Below are 26,288 nucleotides of genomic sequence, written 5' to 3' on the forward strand. Positions count from 1 at the left end.
ATATATATATATATTATTCTAAGTAAAGGGAAGGAGATGGGCAGGCAGGGGAAGCTCCATTGCATTACTGGTTGTCTTGTCATACCAAGAGCCACCACAAGAGGGCGCCATATTCCAGAATAGGACTGCAGAAGGCCACAAAACCGTGGCCTCAATTACCGGCCGGCGCAGACCAACGCGATCGCGCCGGGGGGGGCGCACAGAGACAGGATACCCCAGCTGTGTTGCGCCAGGTCGCTAATTCTAGTCGCAAATGCAACCTGGTGCCCGGGGTTTGTCGAGCCCTGCTGTATAGGGTTTCTTGTTTTTCATAAATCCCCATTCAGTCTTGCTAGTCAGCCTAGAAATGCCAGTTGGGGCACACTGGCAGCACCCGGCGTTGGTAGTAAAGCGCTGCTATTTTTGGCAACGCTTTACCGTTGTTTTTGCAGCACTTTTCAGCCACTAGCTAGTATATACGGCTCCTACAGCGCCTCAAAGATACTGCTTGCAGAACTTTTTAGAGCGTCCTGCCAGCGCACCGCTCCAGTGTGAGGCGCTTTACAGGCACTAATTTTCACTATTTTTAGCACTATAGCGCCTGTAAAGCGCCTCAGTGTGAAAGGGGTCTTCTACTGTAATCTGTTTCTAGGATTCTATTAAGAATAAAAATCAGAAATCTCAGGTGCACACAGCTGAAAATCACGATTTACAGAGCTGCCATGATGTGAGGGTGTGGCTTCAAATATATGTAAAATGTATTCCATGGAGACAATTATTAGAAACAAGTTTTTTTTTTTGGTTGGCTAATAAGACTGAGTACAGGATTGTTATTAGCTGTGTGCCACCATCCTTCTTTTCCCAAAACAATTCGTACACATCTACTACTTAATGGCCTTGTAATCAATTTTTTCATGAAATTGTTTCCTACTGTGTTTTTCTGCCTTTGCGTCGGGTCTCCCATAAGCTCCCAAAACTCTCCTCCCCCTCACTTCCCTTTTTTTGGAGTGCATGTTAGTTGCAGTCATGTGCACTGCTGTATGCACACTTACAGAGTTAGTCAGGTTGAAAAAAGACACAAGTCCATCCAGTTCAACCACAAAAAAAAAATAAACAAACAAATTAAAAAACACAGTATAATCCCATACACCCAACTCCATACCCACAGTTGATCCAGAGGAAGGCAAAAAACCCCAGCAGAGCATGATCCAATTTGCTACAGCAGGGGAAAAAATTCCTTCCTGATCCCCCGAGAGGCACTACACGTCTAATCATCGCTTCTCGGCCTTTTGGCTAAGACCAAGTGTAGTATCTGTTCTTATCAGTTGCCAGAGGAGGCGCTGAAGCTACTCCCAAGAGTGGGGAGGGTGGATGCAAATCCAATGGTGTCATTGAACCTGGAAGGATGGTTTTTGTAGTGACTACACCGAGCTGCCCGACAGATACTGGGAGCCGGCCCATCCTTGAGTCTGAGCCATCTGGAAGGGTGCTCCTGGTGAGGATGGGTGGCTGCACTGGGTCTGGTCTTTTTGCAGAGTCTTAGTCCGGCCTTCTGGCTGGTGTCGGTGTAAGGGCTGTCCCCAGTGGCGTATCTAGGGTATGGCAGCCATGGAAAGTGCCATGGGCGCCATATGAAGGGGGCACTGATGAGTGGCTGGGCAGCAAGGCACTTACCAGGGTCTGAGGGTCTCTTCTCTCATCCTGAGCATAGGCAGGATCTCGTTTTCAGCACCTTTGCTAATGGACAATGGCAGCGCTATACCTCCTGCGTTCAGCCACAGCCCTCCCCTGTTCTCCCAGGCTCTCCCATTTCATCTGGTTGGATTGGCAGAGCACAAAGGAGGAACACCAGTTTCTCTCTCTCCTCTGTGAAAACCAAGGCCTTAAGTGATGAAGATTTCATCACTTCCAGTATTGGTTCTGCAACTACCTGGCCTTGGAGGGCAGAGGAGGGATCTGGGGTCTAATAAACCCCAGATTTCTCCATAAAGAGGATATGTCACGAGGTTACACACTTCTTGCCATGCAGTGTACTGGAGAGGAAGACAAAGATGAGGGCTCATTTGTGAAGGGGCCCCTGGACTAACTTTTTATCTAATGATTATAAGCAGTGCTTTTTTTGTTTACAAAAATACAGAATAATGATTTAGTGAGTTTAAATATGAATATAGTTAAGCAGCATTGGAAATGTATGTGGGTTATTTACTAAAGGCAAATCCATTTTGTACTACAAGTAGACTGCAAGTGGACTTGGAAGTGAAGTTGTTGTAGATCTGAGGGGACATAAATAAACAGCATTTTAGCTTGCACATGATTGGATGAAAAATCCCCTCATTTCAGATCTTCCCCTCAGTGCAGAGTGGATTTGCCTTTAGTAAATAACCCCTATGTGTTTGTATTTTTAATTGGAACGAAGTTGAGTAACACTCCCCAGTGTCAGCCAGATACTTCTCCTTTTGTTTGCATTGCAAGTGACAAACATCACTGAGCCCAGAGTGATATGGATGCTGTCAAAGAAGAGCTGCTTTCTCCAGGGTGACAGTTTGGTGTCTTGCTCACATCTCTTTCATTAATGGGTTTTATTAGCACATCTTCTTCTTCCCTGCAGCCAAAACAGGCACAAAACATCTGAGTATCTATATTGGGCACAATTTGCCTCCTCCTCCTCCTTTTTGCTACTGGAGGCTTATGATCCGCACAACGGAGAAGTATCTTCTAAGATCAGCTGAAGACAGAGTATGTGTCAATTACCAGTGGCAAAGTAGCAAGATTTCAAGACTTTAGTCTCAATAGAAGACAGATCTCTCTGAGATTGTACAAAGAAGACTCAGAATGTGCACTTTTCCAGAATGCAAACTTGCCTGCTGAGTCTCCATTGATAGGTGAAGTGATGGGTTCTATCATATCAGGACTGAGAAGACCTTCCGTGGGCCATGCAGAAACTGAACAGTTGGTACCCACTCTAGAACTGTCTCCACACCAGCATCAGCTGCTTGTTGAATCTTGGACGCTCATCCACCAGGACATTGCTAAGATTGGAGTCATTATTTTTATCAGGTAAGGCTGACTTTTTTTCTCTTAAATAAACTCTACTCCACTCACATTTTTATAATATTTAACCCAGAAAGCATAAACGGGCAATATATGCATTGCATTCCGCATTGCAATCTGATTTTACAATGTACAAAATGTATGCTGAATTGTACAGCAATCCTGTGCATGGAGGTGCTAATGATTTAAGTTATACACCTACAGTAAAAATCCTGTATAATACATACTGAATAAGAGCCGGTTCAGCCGCCTGACGAGTCACGTCCCATTCTATGCAATAGAACCGTTCTAATAGGAGCGACGAAAGTCGCTTCAACTTAGAAAAAGGTTATTGTATGACTTCGGGGGCGATTTGCACTGACTTCTATATAGACGTCATTTTGCTAATCGCCTCTGAAGTCGTCTTCAGGACGACTTGCAGAGTCGCCCCCGAAGTCGTGCGGCCGCAGTGTGAACCGGCTCTGAGTGTGTCTGCAAATGTTATCTATTTAGAAACACACAGGTTCAAATAGGACTATTGTTTTAGTGCATTTGGAAACCTTTTTGTTTTTGCCATGATCAGTAATATTTTCAATGATGATGCCAAAATTTCACAATTTATACATAGTTAGGTTGAAAAAAGACACAAGTCCATCCAGTTCAACCATAAAAAAAAAATCATACAATCCATTATACCCAATTCTATACCCACAGTTGATCCAGAGGAAGGCAAAAAAAAAACAGCAGAGCATGATCCAATTTGCTACAGCAGGGGAAAAAATTCCTTCCTGATTCCCCGAGAGGCAATCGGATTTTCCCTGGATCAACTTTACCTATAAATGACAGTTATATTATGTACATTTAGGAAAGTATCCAGACCTTTCTTAAAGCAATCTACTGAGCTGGCCAGAACCACCTCTGGAGGGAGTCTGTTCCACATTTTCACAGCTCTAACTGTGAAGAATCCTTTCCATATTTGGAGGTGAAATATCTCTTTTCCTCTAGACGTAAAGAGTGCCCCCTTGTCTTTTGTGTTGACCGTAAAGTAAATAACTCAACACCAAGTTCACTATATGGACCTCTTATATATTTGTACATGTTGATCATAGCCCCCCTTATTCTTCTCTTCTCAAGAGAGAATAAATTCAGTTCCTCTAATCTTTCCTCATAGCTGAGCTCCTCCATGCCTCTTATCAGTTTGGTTGCCCTTCTCTGCACTTTCTCCAGTTCCCGATATCCTTTTTGAGAATTTATACCAGGGTATGCAAACTTTTGAACACAGCTGTATTTCCCAAAAAATCGCCATGCTAGAAAACCATTTCTTCTCCAAACAAGATCCCTATTCCTCACACGCCAACCTGGAAAATGGAAGTGGAGCAGACCTGTGCACCAACAGTGAGGTTTTGTTGTAAAAGAGGACTTGGCATTAAAAAGTAAAAACCACCATTGTTGGGTTATATCTTTTATTTTAAAAGTAATAAGCTATTGTTTAATAATTTGCGCTGCAGGGTAAATAAAGGGAAATGGTTAATAGGGCGCCTTTTAGACGTTCACCCAGGTGGTTAAATTTTCCACAAAGTACCCTAACCATGTCTGCACCCTGCCCTGGACAATAGTTGAGCCAGGTAAACTAATGCTTTGAAAGGCTTGCCCCTTCAGCCCAGTGATGAAAGACATTCAAGAAGTTATCATTGTGCCAGGGAGCCTCATGCTTATCCTGTAGAAGCCTAGGGGGTGATATAGATTTAATGTACGAAACTGCACAAAATGCATACTTGGCACAAGGCGAGGGAACAGGTAAAAACAAACGGGACAAAACAAAGAAACAAGAGGAAGGCAAAACTCAAATTGTCAATGACACTAAGCATGCAGATATAGGATGGAACATAGCAACCGGATTGCACATCACTCCCTCTATACACATACTATATATATATATATATATATATATATATATATATATATATATATATATATATATATATATATATATATATATATATATATATATATATACATACATACATACATACATACATACACACACACACACACACACACACACACACACACACACACACACACACACACACACACACACACACACACACAGGTGAAACTCAAAATTTTTTAATATCGTGCAAAAGTTCATTTATTTCACTAATGCAACTTAAAAGGTGAAACTAATATATGAGAGACTCATTACATGCAAAGCAAGATGGTTCGAGCCGTGACTTGTCATAATTGTGATGATTATGGCTTACAACTCATGAAAACCCCAAAACCATAATCTCAGAAAATTTTAATATTGTAAAAAAGGTGCAATATTCTAGGTTCAAAATGTCCCACTATAATCAGCTAATTAGGCCATAAAACCTGCAAAGGGTTCCTGAGCCATTAATTGGTCTCTCAGTCTGGTTCAGTAGGAATCAAAATCATGGGAAAGACTGCTGACCTGACAGTTGTGCAGGAAAACCATCATTGACACCCTCCATAAGGAGTAAAAGCCTCAAAAGGTACAATTTTTATCGGTGTATAACACGCACCCCAAGTTTAGGAGGGAATTTTAGGGAAAAAAACTTTTAGGAGGGAAGTTTAAGGAAAAAAACTTACATTTAAATGCCCATCAATGCAGCCTTATCAGTGTCCATCTTCAGCCTTGTCTATCATTGCAGAATGATCAGTGTCCATCTGCAGCCTTGCCCAGTGACATTGCAGCAGGATCGTTTAAAATTACCGCCGCCCTCTCACAGTCCCGCCCAGTCCCGCCCCTTGGCCAGGCTCCTATGATGGACATAACACAGGTCCAATGGCGGGACTGAGCGTGACTGCAAGCGGAGCTGAGCCTAGCCGAGTACACAGTACACTCGGCTATGTGTATATCAGCGGCGCTCTCTCCTATTCCCCTCACAGACAGTGGGGATCGGCGTATAACACGCACCCACAATTTTACCCTGATTATAAGTGGAAAAAGTGCGTGTTATACGTCGATAAATACAGTAATTGTAAAAGAAGTTGGATGTTTCCAAAGTATCAAAGCACATTAATAGAAAGTTATGTGGAAGGGAAAAGTGTGGAAGAAAAAGGTGCACAAGCAGCAGGGATGACCGCAGCCTGGAGAGGATTGTGAGGAAAAGGCCATTCAAAAGTGTTGGGGACTTTCACAAGGAGTGGACTGAGGCTGGAGTCAGAGCATCAAGAGCCACCACACACAGACGGATCCTGGACATGGGCTTCAAATGTCGTATTCCTCTTGTCAAGCCTCCTGAACAACAAAAAATGTCAGAAGCATCTTACCTGGGCTAAAGAAAACCAGACCTGGTATGTTGCTCAGTGGTCCAAAATCCTCTTTTCTGATGAGAGCAAATTTTGCATCTCATTTGGAAACCAAGGAGCCAGAGAATGGAGGAAGAATGGAGAGGCACACACTGCAAGATGCTTGAAGTCCTGTGTGAAGTTTCCACAGTCTGTGATGATTTGGGGAGCCATGTCATCTGATGGTGTTGGTCCATGGTGCTTCATTAAGTCCAGGGTCAATGCAGCCGTCTACCAGGAGGTTTTGGAGCACTTTATGCTTCCTTCCGCAAACGAGCTCTATGGGGATGCTGACTTCATTTTCCAGTAGCTTGATTGGCCAGCAAACTCGCCTGACCTGAACCCCATAGAGAATCTATGGGGCATTGCCAAGAGAAAGATGAGAGACATGAGACCGAACAATGCAGAAGACCTGAAGGCCGTTATTGAAGCATCCTGGTCTTTCATAACACCTCAGCAGAGCCACAGGCTGATTGCTTCCATGCCACGCTGCATTGAGGGAGTATTGTTCTATTTACAATCCTTGTTTTATTCATTGCATGTAATATTCTAATTTTCTGAGATTGTGGGTTTGGGGTTTTCATGAGCTGTAAGCCATAATCATCACAATTATGACAAATCACAGCTTGAACTGTCTTGCTTTGCATGTAATGAGTCTCTCATATATTAGTTTCACCTTTTAAGTTGCATTAGTGAAATAAATGAACTTTTGCACGATATTCAAATTTTTTGAGTTTCACCTGTGTGTGTGTGTGTGTATGTTGTGATAGCACAGTTCCCTGTCCTGGTAATGGTCGCCCAGGACTCTCCAATAGGCAGGAATCTCCAATCCTGGGACCGGGTTTTGGAAACAGCCAGGAGTCTGGCTGGTTGATTGAGCAGGTGGGTCCTGGGTTTATAGTAGAATCAAGACCAGTGTTCTGGACTCCACCCTCCCAAGGAGTCCAGGCAAGCAAGGGAGAAGCATGCATGTCTGCATGGTATAGAGAGAGGACCCAAAGCTGTGGGCTGAGCAGCACAGAAGCTGAGAGAAGGTACAGTGATTGTACAGGTACTTTGGTACGTGGCCAAGAGGGCTGAAGTGTAAGCCTAGGGGGCTGTATTTCTGAAGAGAGCCATGTGGCTTGGCATTTTCGTTTGACCATTTCTTTATTGCTGTAGAAACTTGAAACCCCCTGTGTGGGAATTTTGGATGGACGTTTTTTCTTTCTTTTAATAAAAGTGGGTCAACAAACCCTTAAAAAGCACAACTGGCGTGGACTCTGCTGCTCACTGGTATGCTCTACCCAGATGCTAAATCACCCCAACATTACAATTGGTGCTCGAATGCGGGCATGGACTGAAGATCCTTGCAAATACCAGTGAGCTATTGCCAGAAACTGCATAATCTGTGTGTGTGCAGGTGAGGAGAACCTGCAAGAGAAAGGTGATTAGCCTTAAAGAGACAGTGCTCTAATTTGTTGCTGAACTGTGCAAATTTTTTGGGAGTGATTGTGAGTATGGGGCGATCAAGACGCCAAAAAGAAGCAAGGATGGCTGAGATGATAGATAGAGCTCTGAGGCTGGAGGGGTTGTTGCCGCCTGATCGAACCCCATACATACCCGAACAAAGTTTTCCAAGGGAAAAGAGGGCTGCTGTTGTCCCTAGCAACCCTGGTGCAATGAGTGCACAGATGGCTAATGTGGAGCATCCACCAGCGTTTGAATCTGCAGTGGATTGGTGCAAGCGACACCTGGCAGGATTGGACCAAGCTAAAGTGGAAGCGAAGCCAACCTTTGATAAAAAGAGAGATCTGCCAAATGTCCATGCCTGGGAGAGGGGTGTTGTTGCCCCTGGCAACACTGCTGCAGTTAAACCAGCAGCTGTTGTGAAAATTGTGAAAGTGACACAGCTTGAGACAGGGTCCAGCATATGCAGTGTGGGAAACCCTGACAAGACAGCAAACCAAGTGCGCTGTTTGCGGTGCAGCGAGTGGGGGCATGCAGTCTCCAAGTGCCCTTTGTCCCTGGCTCCAATGCAAAGCTACCTAGCAAAACAAAGGTCTGCGAATCCTATGTTATGTGCCAGAAGAGAGGCTGACCAAAAGCCAGGACGGAGAGTGGTTGCCCATAGCAACACAGAGGAGACCAGTCGGGCTGTCTGTGGACCTGCCTGCAAGGGTCGTGACAAGTGGCTTCCGAAGGAGCCAATACAGCATGTTGGAGAGAACCAGCAAAGCTCTGCAGGGAGAGTGCGATCTCCCATGACAACAAGAGTGGAAGTTGTGCCTGGAGAGAGGAGCTGCAGGAGAGATTTGCCTCAACGTCCCCACAAAGAGCCCTGTGTGTTCTTGCCAGCTGGGAATCGCCAGGAGAGAAACGCACTGGAGAAAAGTCGTCCTGTTCCATGTCTGGAATGTGGCCAGCTGGGGCACGAAATATTGTCTTGCCCTAGATTCTGGGGTGCACCTGGAGGTAATGATGTTGAGCCAGTGTAAAAATATATTTACCGTCACCCCTGGCAACAAGGAGGAGTTTTCTGTTGTGTCTGCAGGGGGTGCGATTTCATCCCGTGGCCACCAGGGGGAGTTGGCCAGTAAATGTGCGGCTGAGGACTGTTTAAGACAACGTACTCAAATGAAGATGGTGATCCCAACTACTGCGGTGGGTAAGACTGTCTTTAATGAAATGATGTCTGGGACTGCTGATTGCAGGTATAAAAGAACTGGTTACGAGACTGTCCATGATGATGTGAGAGTGACCCCAGTTAGTGGGGCCACTAAATGTGTGCTTGAAGATTACTTCTCCCTACAAAGTGGGAATGCAGGGGTTAAAGTCCAAACAGAACCTGTATTGATGACTAAAAGTGTTGTGTCTAATGTCTGCCAGTCTCAAGTAGGCAGTGGGCTAGGACAGCCTGCAAAAACGAAAAATGCTATAAGTGTTATTGTTAATGAAAAGTTTGCTGCTGTTGGAAAAATCCCAGGTTCTTTCAGAGCAAAAGCTGTTGTCACAAATGGGCCGTTGCCTGTAGCAACTGATGGTAAGACCACACAGTTGTCCCCAGAAATCTCCAGGGAACTTCATGTATTGAAGTCGGAGGTTGCCATGGACAACTGGTATGTCACTTTGGTGGGACAGAGTGGAACTGTACCGTATAATGGTAATGTGTTAGTGCAAGCTGCTAGTACTAAAAATGTGCAGGTAAATGGTGGGTTAAAACATGTGAAAAATGCAAAGGTGTGTGAGGCTTATGAAGCGCCGCCCGAGCAAGGTGGTGGTGGTTGTGGTGTATTGCAACCTGTGGTGCTAGAACATGTGTTACCAAAGTCTGCCATGATTTGTAATTTGGGTAATGAATCTGCAACTAAACCCATCTGTTCTAATGTGTGTCCTTGGGCGGATGGATCAGGGCTAAGGAGCGCCGATGAATGGAGCACAGCTACAACAGATTGGGATAGTTGGGGTAAAAATCTAATGTCCCTGATAGATGAGGCTTTCATGCATAAAAGTAAGGTGGACAAAGTTTCTGCTGTGCCAGCAGGAGGGATGGCAGAACAGCTTATACCTGAGGGCGCGGTGGCTGCTGCAGGGGTTAACCCTCGTGAGAAATATGGACCACATAAGGGCGAGCACACAGCAGACACTTTGTCCGCAACCTACAAAAATGATGCTGACGTAGCGTGTCAAAGTGATGTTGTCAATGGTAATGTGAAGCAGTTCATTGGTGCTGAACCTGAGAAGTTGAGTGTGAGTCAAGCACCTAGCAGCGCTCTGGTAGAGCACCAGGCTGTGGTCGTCTCCAGCTGGGAGAAGGTTTCATTACACCTTGCAACCTCTCGCGTCTCAGCAAGTGAGTCTGTCTGCATTCCCAGTGTCAGGAAAGTCCCCATAAAGGACTTCAATCCGAAGCCAAGGGTATGGTTTCTAACAAAAGTGTTAAAGGAGATGCTTAAACTTTGGGATGTACAGCCAGTCTATACTGGGGTGTCTCCACCACAGTCAGACAGTCTGGTACTGCGGAGTACCATTAGGTGGACCCCTGAGTGGCAGGTGGTACAGCACAAAGGAAGACAAGACAAAAATGGTTTATTTATGACTGTATTACTAGTGTTAAAAGTCGCCTCTAGGTATGCTGATGGGTTACTTCCTGTACAAGAGGTTTATGGGAGAGGCTTTGGCGAAAAGAAAGTGTCTGAGGTTTCACCACCTAACAGCCAGGTAGAAGGCATTTCTGCTGCTATGGTTCAAGATGATACTGGTCAGTTGTCGGTGAAGGGCGTGTATGCTGTACCAGTGGTACCATCACATGAGATGGAAGGGCCAAGTGTGGACCAGAAAGCAGCAGAAATCCTAACTGGGGCCCAACTGAAGGTGGTTAAAGAGACTGGGGTCCCCAGTCCAATGTTTGGTTTAGGTGACAAACAGATAAGTGCAGTAAAAATTGTATGTGGATCAGAAGAGAACTTGTCTCTTCAGGTGGATAAAAATACAAATGGCATCAGAACAAGTCAAGTGGTAGGACAGCTGCCTGCAGAGAGGGTGAACCCCGTGGAGGTGACGTCCTCTGAGGTTCCCGTGGGTGATGGCAACCCTCTGGTATGTGTGCCCTCTGCAGACTCTGCCCTAGCAAATACTGAGAAAAAAGGCATTGGTGACTTTTGCAACATTGAGAGGTGTAAAGTTGGTTTGAATATGTATATCAATGATGAACCAAATAATTTGTTAAAGGTACATGACAGTGTGGTGTCCAAAGGTATTGGGAAACCTGGGAACCTGAAGCGTGGAGGCAGAAGGGTTGGTAGAAAGACCAGGGGTGCCCTGTTTAAATTTCAAAAGAGGAAGTGCTTATGGAACCCCAAAAGAAGAGGGAGAAGGCTGAGTGTAGGGAAATATAGCTGGTTGAGATCCAGGGTGGGATGTACCTGGAAGCGCACCCGGAAAAAAGGTTGGGCCTATGTGGCTGACAGCCAGCACAGAGGTGTCCCAACCATGATGATGGGTGCTGGTGTTCCTCCCTCTGGATCGAAACAAAGGGGGGGGTGGTATGTGATAGCACAGTTCCCTGTCCTGGTAATGGTCGCCCAGGACTCTCCAATAGGCAGGAATCTCCAATCCTGGGACCGGGTTTTGGAAACAGCCAGGAGTCTGGCTGGTTGATTGAGCAGGTGGGTCCTGGGTTTATAGTAGAATCAAGACCAGTGTTCTGGACTCCACCCTCCCAAGGAGTCCAGGCAAGCAAGGGAGAAGCATGCATGTCTGCATGGTATAGAGAGAGGACCCAAAGCTGTGGGCTGAGCAGCACAGAAGCTGAGAGAAGGTACAGTGATTGTACAGGTACTTTGGTACGTGGCCAAGAGGGCTGAAGTGTAAGCCTAGGGGGCTGTATTTCTGAAGAGAGCCATGTGGCTTGGCATTTTCGTTTGACCATTTCTTTATTGCTGTAGAAACTTGAAACCCCCTGTGTGGGAATTTTGGATGGACGTTTTTCTTTCTTTTAATAAAAGTGGGTCAACAAACCCTTAAAAAGCACAACTGGCGTGGACTCTGCTGCTCACTGGTATGCTCTACCCAGATGCTAAATCACCCCAACATTACAATGTATATACAGTGTGTGTGTGTGTGTGTGTGTGTGTGTGTGTGTGTGTGTGTGTATATGTATATACAGTGTGTGTGTGTGTGTATATGTATATACAGTGTGTGTGTGTGTGTGTGTGTATGTATATGTATGTGTGTATATATATATATATATATATATATATATAATTAATATATATTAATTTTATGTGTATAGAGGGAGTGATGTGCAATCCGGTTGCTATGTTCCATCATACAGTCAGAACCATAAATATTGGGACATTAACACAATTCTTTTTAGCTCTATACACCACCACAATGGATTAGAAATGAAACAAACAAGATATGCTTTAACTGCAGATATTTAACTTTCCTTTCAAATCCTTTGTGGTGGTGTATAGAGCCAAAAAAATTTGAATTGTGTCGATGTTACAATATTTATGGACCTGACTGTATATCTGCATGCTCAGTGTCATTGACAATTTGAGTTTTGCCTTCCTCTTGTTTCTTTGTTTTATCCCATATTTACCTGTTCCCTTTCCTTGTGCCAAGTTTGCATTCTGTGCATTTCCTACATTAACCACTTGACCACTGGGCACGAAATCCCCCTTAATCACCAGACCAATTTTCAGCTTTCGGTGCTCTCACAATTTGAATGACAATTACTCAGTCATACAACATTGTACCCATCTGAAATTTTTGTCCTTTTTTTCACACAAATAGAGCTTTCTTTTGGTGGTATTTGATCACCTCTGCGGTTTTTATTTTTTGCGCTATAAAAGAAAAAAGACTGAAAATTCTGTAAAAATAAAAAAAAAATTCTAGTTTCTGTCATATTAGCAGGTTATTTCTCACACACATCATATGCATACTACAAATTACACCCCAAAACACATTCTGCTATTCCTCCCGAGTATGGCGATACCACATGTGTGAGACTTTTACACAGCGTGGCCACATACGGAGGCCCAACATGCAGGGAGCACCATCAGGCGTTCTGGAGCACCCAGGCCAATTTTGACATTTCTCTCCTACATGTAAAAATCATCATTTATTTGCTAAAAAATTACATAGAACCCCAAAACATTATATATGTTTTTTTTTTCAAATACCCTAGAGAATACAATGGCGGTTGTTGCAACTTTTTATCTTGCACGGTATTTTCGCAGCAATTTTTTGAACGCGTGTTTTTAAAAAAAAAACTGTTTTGTGCTTAAAAAAAAAAAAACAGTAAAGTTAGCCCAATGTTTTTGCATAATATGAAAGATGAAGTTACGCCGAGTAAATAGATACCCAACATGTCACCCTTCAAAATTGCACACGCCCGTGAAATTGCGCCAAACGTTGCTACTTAAAAATCCCCATAGGCGACGTATTGCAAGGTATTGGAGTATTGAGGGTATTGCGGAGTATTGGGGGGGTATTGCAGAGTATTGGGGGGGTATTGCAGAGTATTGGGGGGGTATTGCAGAGTATGGGGGGGGTATTGCAGAGTATGGGGGGGGTATTGCAGAGTATGGGGTGGTATTGCAGAGTATGGGGGGGTATTGCAGAGTATGGGGGGGGGGTGGTATTGCAGAGTATGGGGGGGGGTATTGCAGAGTATGGGGGGGGGGTATTGCAGAGTATGGGGGGTATTGCAGAGTATGGGGGGGTATTGCAAAGTATGGGGGGGTTATTGCAGAGTATGGGGGGGGGGGGTATTGCAGAGTATGGGGTGGTATTGCAGAGTATGGGGGGGGGGGGTATTGCAGAGTATGGGGGGGGGGGGGTATTGCAGAGTATGGGGGGGGTATTGCAGAGTATGGGGGGGGGGGTATTGCAGAGTATGGGGGTATTGCAGAGTATTGCACTTTACTTTACTTTATCTTTTTTTTTTTACTGCAGAGTATTGCGCAGGGATGGCTGGATCTGTGACTGCAATTGTCACAGATCCAGCCCACAGTGCGGCGGCTGCTGCTGCCGCCCGATCCCCCCCCCCCCCCCCTCTCCTCTCACACTGTACCGAACGGTACAGAGAGGAGAGGGAGGAACCGGCGTCATTACATGACGCCGGTTTGTTTACAAGTGATCGCGCCGTCATTGGACGGCGCGATCACGTGGTAAGGAGCCGCTTCCATTGGCTCCTTACCGCGATCCGTGTTGCTGCGGGTCCCGTGGACCCAGCGAGCGCCGGTGATCGCTGTGTGCGCGCCCGCTCGGGCGCGCAATTCCGACTCTCTGGAGGACGTATATTGACGCCCTCCTAGAGTTAGGGAACCGCCTTGTAGCCGTATTTCGGCTATAGGGCGGTTACCAAGTAGTTAAATCTATATCACCCTCTAGGCTTGTACAACCTATTGTAATCCTAGGCTAATGCTGCTCCCCATCCCTTATCTTTACCACCCATAGTCCTGCCCACAGTTTATAAGAAGCTAAGCTTGCTTATTAAAGGGGTTGTAAAGGAATTTTTTTCCCCCTAAATAGCTTCCTTTACCTTAGTGCAGTCCTCCTTCACTTACCTCATCCTTCCATTTTGCTTTTAAATGTCCTTATTTCTTCTGAGAAATCCTCACTTCCTGTTCTTCTGTCTGTAACTACACATAGTAATGCAAGGCTTTCTCCTTGGTGTGGAGAAAGCCTCTTGAGGGGGCAAGCAGGCAAGTCAGGACACTCTCTACTTTGCAGATAGAGAAAGAAGCTGTGTGTTAGTGGGCGTCCTGACACTCCTGCTTGCCCCCTCAAGAGGCTTTCTCTACACCGGGAAGAAAGCCTCGCATTATGGTGTGTAGTTAGACAGAAGAACAGGAAGTGAGGATTTCTCAGAAGAAATAAGGATATTTAAAAGCAAAATCAAAGGATGAGGTAAGTGAAGGAGGATTGCACTAAGGTAAAGGAAGCTATTTAGGGAAAAAAAATTCCTTTACAACCCCTTTAACCTCTAGTTAATGGCTTGAAGAAGGAACAAATCAGTAGTTCTTGAAACACATCCCTTTTTGATGACCTTACTTCGGGTTTGTGATCCATGCTGGTTTTTGGTCCCCTCCCGCTGACATCACTTCCGGGACTTGCTTTCCACGACAATCCTGACAGAGCGGTTGTTCCATCAGTGCCTCCAGAGCTGCGGCTTCCCCCGCTGGGGCCCTTTTGGGACTTTCTTCTGCTGAATAGTGACATCTCTGGGGATTCCTGATACACGCTGGCACTATCCTGCAGCCGGATCACCTTCCCCACTACACATATGATGCGCTCCTTTCATCATCCATTTTGTAAGTGATTTTAATCCCTCTTGGGATATTAAAAGTTTTTATTTCTGCACTTAGAGGCGCCTTATTTCTGTTTTGTGTTAAAGATATCTAAATTTTAAAGATCAAGCGGTGACTATACCAGGGGTACCTTTTATCTGAAGAAAAAAAAAGCATTCGGAACTCCGCTTTAAGCAGTAATTGTATGGCAGGAAAATTGAAGTACAGTGCAATATTACTTTTTGCAACTTAAGGCAGGTCTAATTTTTAAAGACTGAGGGCCAGATCCTCAAAAGAGATACGCAGGCGGATCTGCTGTTCCGCCTGCGTATCCCTGTTTCTATCTTTGGAACTGATCCACAGAATCAGTTTCCAAGAGATGCCGCTTCGGGTATGCAAATTAGCACTTACGGAGATCCACAAAGCTTTTCAGCTTTGTTTTTTCTCCGTAAGTATTAAGTTGCATGTGTAAAATCAGGGCTGCTTTTACAAAGTGTAAACTGTTTACACCTTGTAAAAGCAGACCCTTCTTACCCGCGACGCTGTTTTTTTTTTTTTCCCCGCCGTATCTTTTTTTTTTTTCCCGACGCAATTTTTTTGACCCGGCGCGATTCACGAAGCTCGGCGTAACGTAATTTCGCGCTATGCACGTCGCGAAAATGACGTCACGAGCATGCGCAGTACGTCCGGCGCGGGAGCGCGCCTAATTTAAATGGGACTCGCCCCCATTTGAATAGGAACGCCTTGCGCCGGCGAAATTTAAGTTACACACCCGAAAATTTCTAGGTAAGTGCTTTGTGGATCGGGCACTTAGGTAGAAATTTTGCGGCAGTGTAACTTAAATCAGAATATTTAAGTTACGGCGGCTGGCTGTGGATCTGGCCCTAAATCTGAGGCTTAGTGAGTCAATGTTTTTGAAAATATTTACAAGCTTAGCAGTGCTCATGTAATATAGTGGGAGAACTGCTGTAAAGTAAAATAATACTTTATCTTTTTAAACAGGCCTAAATTGTAAATTCTCAATCTAGCGTCTTCACTTGGTAAAATGTCTCCGTAGGTCAGTTCTTAAATTGCATGGGAAAATTGATGACTTTTATGATATGCCAAGTTTAGGACGCAATAAGTTATACTGCTGCTTGATGAAACCAGTCCCATGTTCTTTGTGACAGTGAATACTGTATCCAGGGCAGGACTTAGGGTGGTGGGGGCCCCTGGGCTTGAGTGTTGAAGGGGCCCCCTGGAGCCGAGAATTGGGGGGGGGGGGGGTCGAAGATGTTGAGCGGGGGGGGGTCATAGTTGTTGAGCGGGGGGCGCATTAAAGTTGTTGAGCGGGGGGGTGCCTCTCACCTGTGCACGGAATGTGTCGGCTCTCTTCCCTTCAGCAGACATCCACACACCGCTCCGGTTCCTCCTGGGGGGGTTTTGCTGTTGAGCGGAGGGGAGTGCCTCTCACCTGTGCCGACAGCCGGGGCCACAGACTGTCATTAGCCCGGCTGTCGGCTTTCTTCCCTTCAGCAGCCACAGTCCTCCACACACCGCTCTGGTTCCTTCTGCTTCCGTGCTGCCTCCTCTTGCAGTGCGGGAAAATTAACCCTTTCGCAGGACTGCGGGAAGAAGCTGTCTGTGTGGAAAAGTCCCGCAGAATCTGTGCGTGTTGGGAGGTATGCGCAGGGCTGCCATCAGGAATTTTGGGGCCCCTTACTAGGGTTGTCATCTGTCCAGGAATCACCCGGACAGTTCGGGTTTGGGATCTTGTGTCCGGGTTTCAGTCTGCCTGAAACCCGGACACATTATTTAGACTGGGCTGTGGCTCCCCAAGTAACTAAGGGAAGTCACACAAAAATCTGTTGCCATTCGGGAGATGCGGGCCGCTGTCTGGGGGCAGGTTTGGCATCACTGAGGGGGAGCCATGATGTCAGCAAGAGCAGTTTGGCCACACCCACTGTTTGCCGCAGCGCGCTGCATTACCACTCTCCTTGAGGCATCCAAAGGTGCCCCAAGTCTTTTATAATCCTATTGTGTATACTATGAAAAAAAATGTGCCCTGTGCCACTAAAGTGTTCGGGTTTGGCTTGAGGAAAAGGTGGCAGCTCTACCCCTTACACAGCTTAAGGCATGGGCCCCCTGGAGCAGAGAACCGGGGGGGGGGGGGTGCTGCCGCAAATTGAGAAGCGGGGGGGGCTGCCGCAAATTGAGAAAAGTATATATACAGTATATATAAAAAAAGGGGGTAGCCATCCGGGGCCTTGGGGAACTCTGGGCCCTTTAATAAAAAGAAAAAGAAACCTCTGGGCCCTGTAATAATAAAAAAAAAACATTTATAAAAAATACATAAAAAAAGGGAGGATGCCATCTGGGGCCCTGGGGCCTCTGGGCCCCTCTGGGTCTTTGATTAAAAAATAAAAAAATATAAACAAAAATAAAAAAAATAAACATTTATAAAAAAGGACCTCTGAGCCCTTTTAAAGTGGAGTTTCCATCCCAATTTTTTTTTCATTATTGTGCTCATTAGACCTAAAAAAGTAAAAAAAAAAAAAAAAACTCATCTGGAAATGCCTGTTGCTATGCAGTCCCACGAAATCTGCCTTTGAAATCACCTAGGATTCTGACATCATCTCCCTCTAATGCTCCTGGGAAATGTGTGTCATCATTTCCCAGGATGCAGTGCGCTGTCCAATTATCACTCCCCATCCAAGACTTCCAGGAAGTAAATGCTTGTAGGCTTCACAATGCCCACAAGCAAAATGACAACGGTGTAGACATAGTTTTATAAACTATCTTTTTTAAATATCTATGCGGATAGGTGGCGGATTGTAAAATAGTAAGTGGCCAGATCTATATTATAAAAATGCAGGATGAAAGGACATACATTTAAAAAATGCTAATTGTGGTTGGAACTCCGCTTTAATAAAAAAAATATATGTATAAAAAAAAATGTACATTTTTTTTATAAAAAAAAAAAAGGGGGTTGCCATCCGGGGGCCCTGGAGACCTCTGGGTCCTTTAATAATATTAATAATAATAATAATAATAATAATAATAATAATAATAATAATAAAAATATATATATATATATATATATATATATATATATATTTATATATATATATATATATATATATATATATATATATATATAAAACATTTTTTTAAATAAAAAATATATAAAAAAGGGGGGTTGCCGTCTGGGGCCCGGGGGGCCTCCGGACCCCTAAAAAAAAAAGGGGGCCCTTTAATAATAATAATAATAAAATATATATATTTTTATATATATATATATATATATATATATATATATATATATATATATAAAAAACTTTTTTAATAAAAAATAAATAAAAAAAGGGGGGTTGCCGTCCGGGGCCCCTGGGGACCTCCGGACCCCTAAAAAAAAAAAAATTTTTTTTTTTTTTTAAAGGGGGCCCCCTATTGGGCGGGGCCCATGGGGTATGAGCCCAGTCAAGCCCAATGGTAAGTCCGGCCCTGACTGTATCGGCGTATAACACGCACAGGCCTATAACACGCACCCTAACTTTAAGAGGTACGTTTCAGGAAAAAAACTTCCCACAGCCCCCTGCGTATAACACGCAGGCACAGTTTACCCTCTATTTTCAGGGTAAAAAAGTGAATGTTATACGCCAATAAATACATCAATTACTCACTTAGACTTGCAATATAAATCAATGCAATTCAACATATTTTAAAATGCAATAATATTTTATTAAAATTAGAATGCATAAGCAGTTTTAGTTGTAGTGAACTTAGTTCCATGTTGAAAAAAACATAATCATTTTAATCTTTACATGATTCCACACTTTAGTCACATGCTGACTTTAAATGGATGCTAAGAAGTGGTAAGTAATGTGTATGAATGTAAAAGTCCGAATGGCACTGATCTGGTAATTTTTTTAGGTTCTAATTTATTTCTATGCATTTACTGTAACTGTTGTCTCAGGCCAGGATTTTGGATTGGTGTAAATGTAGAAGGGACAGGTTCCCCCCACCTCACTCCTAGCTCTCTGGCTGGGAAGTAAGGGCACATAGAATTCTGGGAAGGTGGTTCCCCGAGTATAGGACCATATTTTTTGTGCCATACTCAAAGTGCACTCTTTTTTAATTCTCTGTTTTCTAACCTAAATCAGTGGTGTTTGGATTTGGCACCTAAACGTCAGTAATGTTTGAACTAGGGTTGTCCCGATACCACTTTTTTAGGACCGAGTACAAGTACCGATACTTTTTTTCAAGTAGTCGCCGATACCGAATACCGATACTTTTTTTTAATGTCATGTGACCGTTTTCAAACCACAATACAGACCAAAGATATTTTCTTTAGAATTATGAAGAACTGGTACATCATGGTGTGGGGCTGTTTTTTTGCATACGGTACTGGAAAACTACATATCATTGAAGGAGTGATCACTGCCAGTGCCACCTATCAGTGCAGCTCATCGTTGCCAGTGCCCAAAAGTGCAGCTAGCCAGTGCCACCTATCAGTGCAGATCAGTGCCCATTAGTGCATCAGTGCAGGGAGGCAGCTTATTAGTGCATCTCATCAGTGCCACCCAATCAATGCCAGTGCCACCTATCAGTGCCATCCATTTATGAGTGCCATTCAATCAATGCCAGTGCCACCTATCGGTGCCATCCAATGGTGCCATCCAATTTGTGTTCGATGTCACAAAAAAAAAAAAAAAAGTATTCTATTTTGGTATCGGGAGTATTTGCGCGAGTACGAGTACTAGCGCAAATACTCGGTATCGGTCCCGATACCGATACTGGTATCGGTATCTGGACAACCCTAGTTTGAACCAAAGCCAGGTACATATTTGGCTTGTCCCTAATTTTAGCTTTTTCAATTTTTCCCTCTATGGTGATTTGAACAAGTCTCTCACAAGTCATAATATCTCCCAATAAGGCACTTCCAGTATACTTGATTAAACAGGCCCATGGTATAAGCACAGGAAAACATGATTATACAGTAGGTCATATACTCTTTGGCTTCGTACACACGATCGGAATTTCCGATGGAAAAAGTCAGACTGACTTTTTCCATCGGAAGTTCCGACCGTGTGTATGCCCCATCGGAGAAATTCCATTAGAAATTCTGATGAATTCCATCAGAGATTACATAGAGAACATGTTCTCTTTTCCTCCGATGGAATTCCGTCGGAATTCCGATGTGAATTTGGTCGGACAAAGGTCCGTTCGTGTGTACAGGGCATAACATGTGGGCTAGATTTGGCAGAGAAAAAATTAACAAATTACGGTCATGTGATTTCAGACTCTTTGAGGTGCATCCACAGTGTAAGAATTTATTCATGCCTTTCTGCCATGTGGAAGATCTGCATGAACTGAAAAACAATAAAGACCTGAGAGCCCATGGACTAAGGTAAAGGTAATTATGGCTAATGGTAATCCTGCAAAGTATTTTATAGTAGGAACTAAGGTCTATTCGAATGTAAACCTGCCACAACACTGGGCAATTTAAACTGAAAATATGATAAAATATATTAACAAATTTTACTTTTAGTGATAACCATGTCTAAACCATTGGTAGATCCAGAGAAACAGGCAGATGAAATTATCCGCAAATCGCACACTTCCTCTAAAAGTACATCTCCCCCTCTTACTACTTCCCAAACATCTTATTGAGTGCCTAATGATAGGCAGATTCTTGACATATAGAGAGATACAGGAGGTGGGAAGGGTCAGGGACCAAACTCAACATTAAGGCCGCGTACACACCATCGGTCCAAACCGATGAAAACGGACCGAAGTTCAGTTTCATCGGTCCAAACCGTCCGTGTGTACGCCCCATCGGTCTTTTGTCCTTCGGACAAAAGTTAGAGAACTTGCTTTAAAATCGATGGACGCTGACCGATAGGTCCAAACTGATGGTTAGTACACAAAAGCATCGGTTCAAAACCTGTGCATGCTCAGAATCAAGTCGACGCATTCTTGGAAGCATTGAACTTATTTTTTTTTCAACATGTCGTGTGTTTTACGTCAACGCGTTCTGACCCGATCGGTTTTTGGAACGATGAAACTAAACGAAGTGTGTACGGATAGATTGGGGTAGGGAGTTCCAAAGGATAGGGGAGGCTCGGGAAAATTCCTGGAAGTTAGTATGGGAGGAGGTGACGAGGGAACTAGAGAGCAGGAGGTCTTGGGAGGAAAGAAGGGAACAAGTAGGTTGGTGTTTTGAGACTAGGTTAGTGATGTAGCTGGAGGCCAAGTTGTGGATGGCTTTGTAAGTTATTAGAATTTTGAAATTCATTTGGTGAGTGGAAGCCAGTGGAAGGATTGACAGTGTTTTTTGGATTCACACTATGTGGGCATATCTATTTTGATTTTATGGAGGAATCCTGCATCACCATATATATCTAATATACCATTGGTGAATCGGAGATACCACGAGGATCTGATCAAATTACCTGGGGCTTAGTATCAAATACTAGGATACTGCTTGCAGGCCAATCTGACTCTATAGATTCTGGTAAGAGTCCTTTCAGTTACTGGTGATGGCCCACGTGGTGGTGAACATATCTTCTGATTGGGACTTCATATTCAAAGTGGACTGCACTATTTTTTTCACTTATTATTTTTTTTTCACTTTATTGGGGTGTGTTGTATCACATTATTTAATAATAATGTGATACAACACACCCCAATAAAGTGAAAAAAAATAATAAGTGAAAAAAATAGTGCAGTCCACTTTGAATATGAAGTCCCAATCAGAAGATATGTTCACCACCACGTGGGCGCTGCAGAATTTTGTTTATTTTATTTATTGGACATTGTTTTTGTATTTATGCCAGCAGCTCTTCTGAACCTACCAGCCCGGTTTCACCCTGTATCCAGGGTGTAACGTGTTACTAAATGAGCTGCTCATTGGTGTAATGCTTAAAAGCTCCTAATATAAAACATAATAAAAGATGTGCATTTATTTATTTTTCTTTTACAAAGGGGAACTTCGCTATTAAGTTGCATTTGTGTTGCTTTTTTAGTATCGTGTGCCTTAACTATACTTATATTATGGACATGCAGAATGTAGTATGCCTACATTTTTCTCTTTATACCAGGGTTCTGTCATTTGTGGAGAAAAGCATTGCCAGGATTGATAATTCAGCACGTCTGGAAGAACTGTCCCTAGAGCTTGGAAAAATTCATTATGGATATCATGCACCTCCCAAATATTATCAGGTAAAGACAGTCTGAATCAATCAGATCAGGCTAGATATCTCATTGGGCTAACGCAAAAAGGCAATACAGAACAGGTCACCATTACCTTGAAGAATTACTGATAAATAAAAATGTAACACTTTTATAATGCATATATACAGTAGGCAGTTAAGCGTGTCACTTACACAAGGCTAGAAAAAGTCATTTCCAGTGGTATCCTGGAGTCTTTGCCTCTTGCTTTGCTTATACGGCAATGCAGGGCATTGAGCCTTTTTAATAAAGTACTACTTAGTAACAGTAAATATTTACTGGTGCAAGTTAAGAAATTAGACAATTTATATAATCTGGACATACAGTATATCATGTGTAATAATCAGTACAGCGCTCAAAAAAAGTGAAGAAAATCTAAAATAAATTGATCTTAAATATGACTATAATTACAGGTGAATACTGAGAAATAATCCTCACAGTAACAAAATCCTGTGAAAAAACAGTATGAGTGACACAAAGAAACGTGTGAAAAAAAGAGTCCCACTACATTGAATGGATATAGGAACATAGAAAAAAACAGTCCTTATAGGGTTAATCCAGGTAAGCACTCAAAAGAAAGGAAGGTTGAAAATAGAGCAAACTTCATCCACCACTGATCATTCGAGATAACAGATACCACCCAGACATTCCATAGAGGGTCTGGAGGGAGACCTAAAATCCCCACATTTGCTGAGACCGCTGTAACGGTGGTCGTACAGATAGGGTAAGGAGACTACATTACCACTTCTGGGTGCCTTCCTGGTGGATGAAGTTTGCTCTATTTTCAACCTTTCTTTTGGGCGCTTACCTGGATTAACCCTATAAGGACTGTTTTTTTTTTTTATGCTCTGCTTTGCAGAGACAGCCTTTTGAGCCTATCCTGCATATTCCTCTGACAAGGAAATTGGTTTTTTTTTTTTGGTCGCAGTCACTTTGGCAAAGAGAGCTTAAGAGTTGGCAGCTTTTTCTTGTAAAGAGCAATATTTGATTATTCATCAGGACAAGGTGGTGTTGCGTCCTCATCCGGCTTTTCTGCCTAAATTAGTGTTCAACTTTCACCTGAACCAAGATTTCACTCTGCCTTTTTTCCAGAACCTTGTTTTGCGGAAGAGAGATTGTTGCATCCTTTGGATGTGGTAAGAGCTGTCAGAGTCTGATCTAAAAAAAGACAGATCAGATGCGTAAGACTGACTCTGTATTTGTGCTGCCAGAAGGGCCAAGGAAGGGGCAGGCAGCATCGAAATCGACTATTTTGCAGTGGATTCGCCAAGTCATAATTCAGGCTTATGGGTTGAAAAGAGGAGTTCCACCTTTTCGGGTGAGAGCACACTCTACCAGGGGAGTAAGTGCCTCATGGGCAGTGTGTCATCAAGCCTCTTTGGCTCAGATTTGCAAGGCCTGCAACTTGGTCATCAGCACATGCATGGATGTAAGGCGGCAGGAGGATGCTGCGTTTGGGCACAGTGTTCTGCAGGCAGCAATATAGGTCCTCACGTCTGATGGCGGTCTGCTTTGTATGTGTCTCCCTCCCCACAGGGGCATTGCTTTGGGACGTCCCAGATAGTAATTACTAGTGGTGCACCGAAATGGAAATTTCAGAACCGAAACGAAACCGAAATAAAAAAAAATGTCAGGCCGAAACCGAAACCGAAACCGAAAATTACATATTTTTTTTTAAATAATTGTATGTTAAAACATACTCTCACTGTGCCCCCAATTGCCGACTGTGCCCCCAATTGCCGCCTCACTGTGCCCCCCATTACCGTCTCACTGTGCCCCGAATTGCCGCCTCTTGTTTCTTTTTTTTTTATTACTTTATCACTTTTTTTTTTTGTAGCTTGTTTTACTTTTTTTATTTTTGTATATTTTTTTTATTTTTGTATAATTTTCTTTTTAATATTTTTCTTATTTACTTTTTAATTACTTATTTTAACAATTTAGCAATTGTGATAGCAATTGGAGGTGACAGGTTCTCTTTTTTAACCCTGTCACCTCCAAAAACATGTTGTATGAGTGTGGTGAGGAGACAATGAGCACAACCTGCTGCCCATTCACTAAGTGCAGAGAGCATACATCTACTGTAACAGCAGTAAGAGGAGCATCCAGCAGGTCTGTCCTGGTGCCACCACCATCCTTCTAGCAGTACACAGGGATGGCACTAGGACTGGGCACAGTGCTGCTGTGTATAGGCTGTCTCTCTCAGCCTTGGTACGGATGTGTGTGCGGAGTGCAGAGAGCCCCGTGCAGGAGCTGGAGCAGCCCGCAGCCTGAGCCAACATTACTTAATACAGCACGGCCCCGACTCGGGGGATGGTCTCCAGATAGGCAGATGGACGGCTCCTGGATGCCGGGCTGTGCTCTATTTCTCTCCCCCTCTACACGCTGGCCTGCAGTCCAGGAATTCCAGCAACAGAGACCCGCCGGTTAGAAAAGAACTCTCCGCCGCCCGTAGGATGAAACTGTCTTCGCTCTGCTACACAGCCCCCCTCCTCCTAACCCCACGCTGCGATAGACAGAAAACATCTTGGCATTAGAACAGCATTCTGTTTAACACAGCGTGGTTAGGAGCAGGCGGGGCTGTGTGCGAGCAAAGCGAAGACAATTTCAGTGTGTTTTACCGCTCTGCAGCCACTAGTCATATCGGCAATTTTAAAGCTGTTTCGGCATGTGCCCAAAACAGCTGTTTTCGGCCGATATGTTTCGGCACCGATATATCGGTGCACCCCTAGTAATTACTATAGCTGCTCTGTGTCCCGTAATCTACGATAAAAAAATAGGATTTTTTTAACTGCTTTCCTGTAAAATCCTTTTCTTAGAGTACATCTCAGGACACAGAGGTCTATCCCCTCTTTACTAGGATATTCATTGCTTTGCTACAAAACTGAGATACTTCTTGTATGGGAGGGGTTATATAGAGGGGGGCTTCCTGTCATTTGGGTGTGCCGGTGTTCATTCACCTATAGGTGGCGTATAACCCATATAGTAATTACTATAGCTGCTCTGTGTCCTGTGATGTTTCCTGGGTGTGTCATGATGTAAGACACAGTTAAGGTCCCCTGTATGTACATAATTGACCACCACTAATAGGTAGGTTTTATGGAATGGAGAGTGAAGTGTAAGGGGTTAATCTATGGGGTCAGGGATGTGGAAGGTAAACCTCACTTTTGAATTTGTACCTACAGGTAAACCTATAATAAGGCTTGTGAAAATAGAAAATAGAGGGCGCTAAGCCCATACAAATACTATGTATAGTGCCGTGAACCAATCCAATATGATTGGCAATTAATTAATAATCAATGGTAAATAATTAAATAGAAAAATGTAAAAAACAATAAAATAAAGTCCCATATATTGCAGACAGCGCTGCACATTCAGAATAAAACACAGCGTGAAAATTCCAATGTGATCAATGTGAATATATAAATCCCACAAAAATAGGGGAAATTGTTGCAGTCCACTATGTTCGTTGTGATTTTCTTTAAGAAGAGAGAAAGTGCCACCACCGCTCTATATAACTTCAATTCCACCCAAGGTGCTTGATATTAAATTGCTCTTACCAGAGCTAGTTGACCAGTTTAATGAAAAAGTGGTCAAACTAGCTTTTGCAGGATTGTGCCTGCGCACATGAGGATATGGACAACCAATAGACAGATCCAGGAGCTCCACATGGAATACGTTATGCAAGAGAAGAAAGCCAAGAAAGCCAATAGCGTAATAACGTTTATTAAAAGTAATTAAAAAGCACATAAAAACAGCCAAATGGCCTCTTACTTCCAAGGGTGCCCACCCGGCACTGAGGCTGCGGACTTGTCACCGCCAATCTGCGGTTTCAAATGTGGGATTCGGAGAGGGGGTGGAAGCCGCCGCTGTCACACCGCCGATAGATCCTTGCCGACACTCCACAGCGCAGGGGGGACGTCACGTGACCAGGTTTGCATATAGAACTCAAAACCAAAAATGTAATATATTGCA

General features: G+C 43.7%; 1 protein-coding gene and 1 pseudogene across 1 annotated transcript in view; both read left to right on the forward strand.

Annotated features, from left to right (window-relative positions):
- Positions 1-1,252: 1,252 nt before the first annotated feature.
- Positions 1,253-1,459, forward strand: LOC120921449 (annotated as a pseudogene).
- A 448-nt stretch (positions 1,460-1,907) lies between these two features.
- LOC120920058 (cytoglobin-1-like) overlaps positions 1,908-26,288 on the forward strand; it is a 38,529-nt gene continuing 14,148 nt past the window's right edge. The window contains exons 1-3 of the mRNA XM_040331973.1: positions 1,908-3,036; positions 20,386-20,493; positions 22,187-22,307. Coding sequence (XP_040187907.1) covers positions 2,870-3,036; positions 20,386-20,493; positions 22,187-22,307 — 396 coding nt within the window. The 5' untranslated portion in view covers positions 1,908-2,869. The remainder of the gene's footprint in view (positions 3,037-20,385; positions 20,494-22,186; positions 22,308-26,288) is intronic.

The sequence above is a fragment of the Rana temporaria genome, chromosome 13, assembly GCF_905171775.1.
Source record: "Rana temporaria chromosome 13, aRanTem1.1, whole genome shotgun sequence".
NCBI classification, from domain to species: Eukaryota; Metazoa; Chordata; class Amphibia; order Anura; family Ranidae; genus Rana; species Rana temporaria.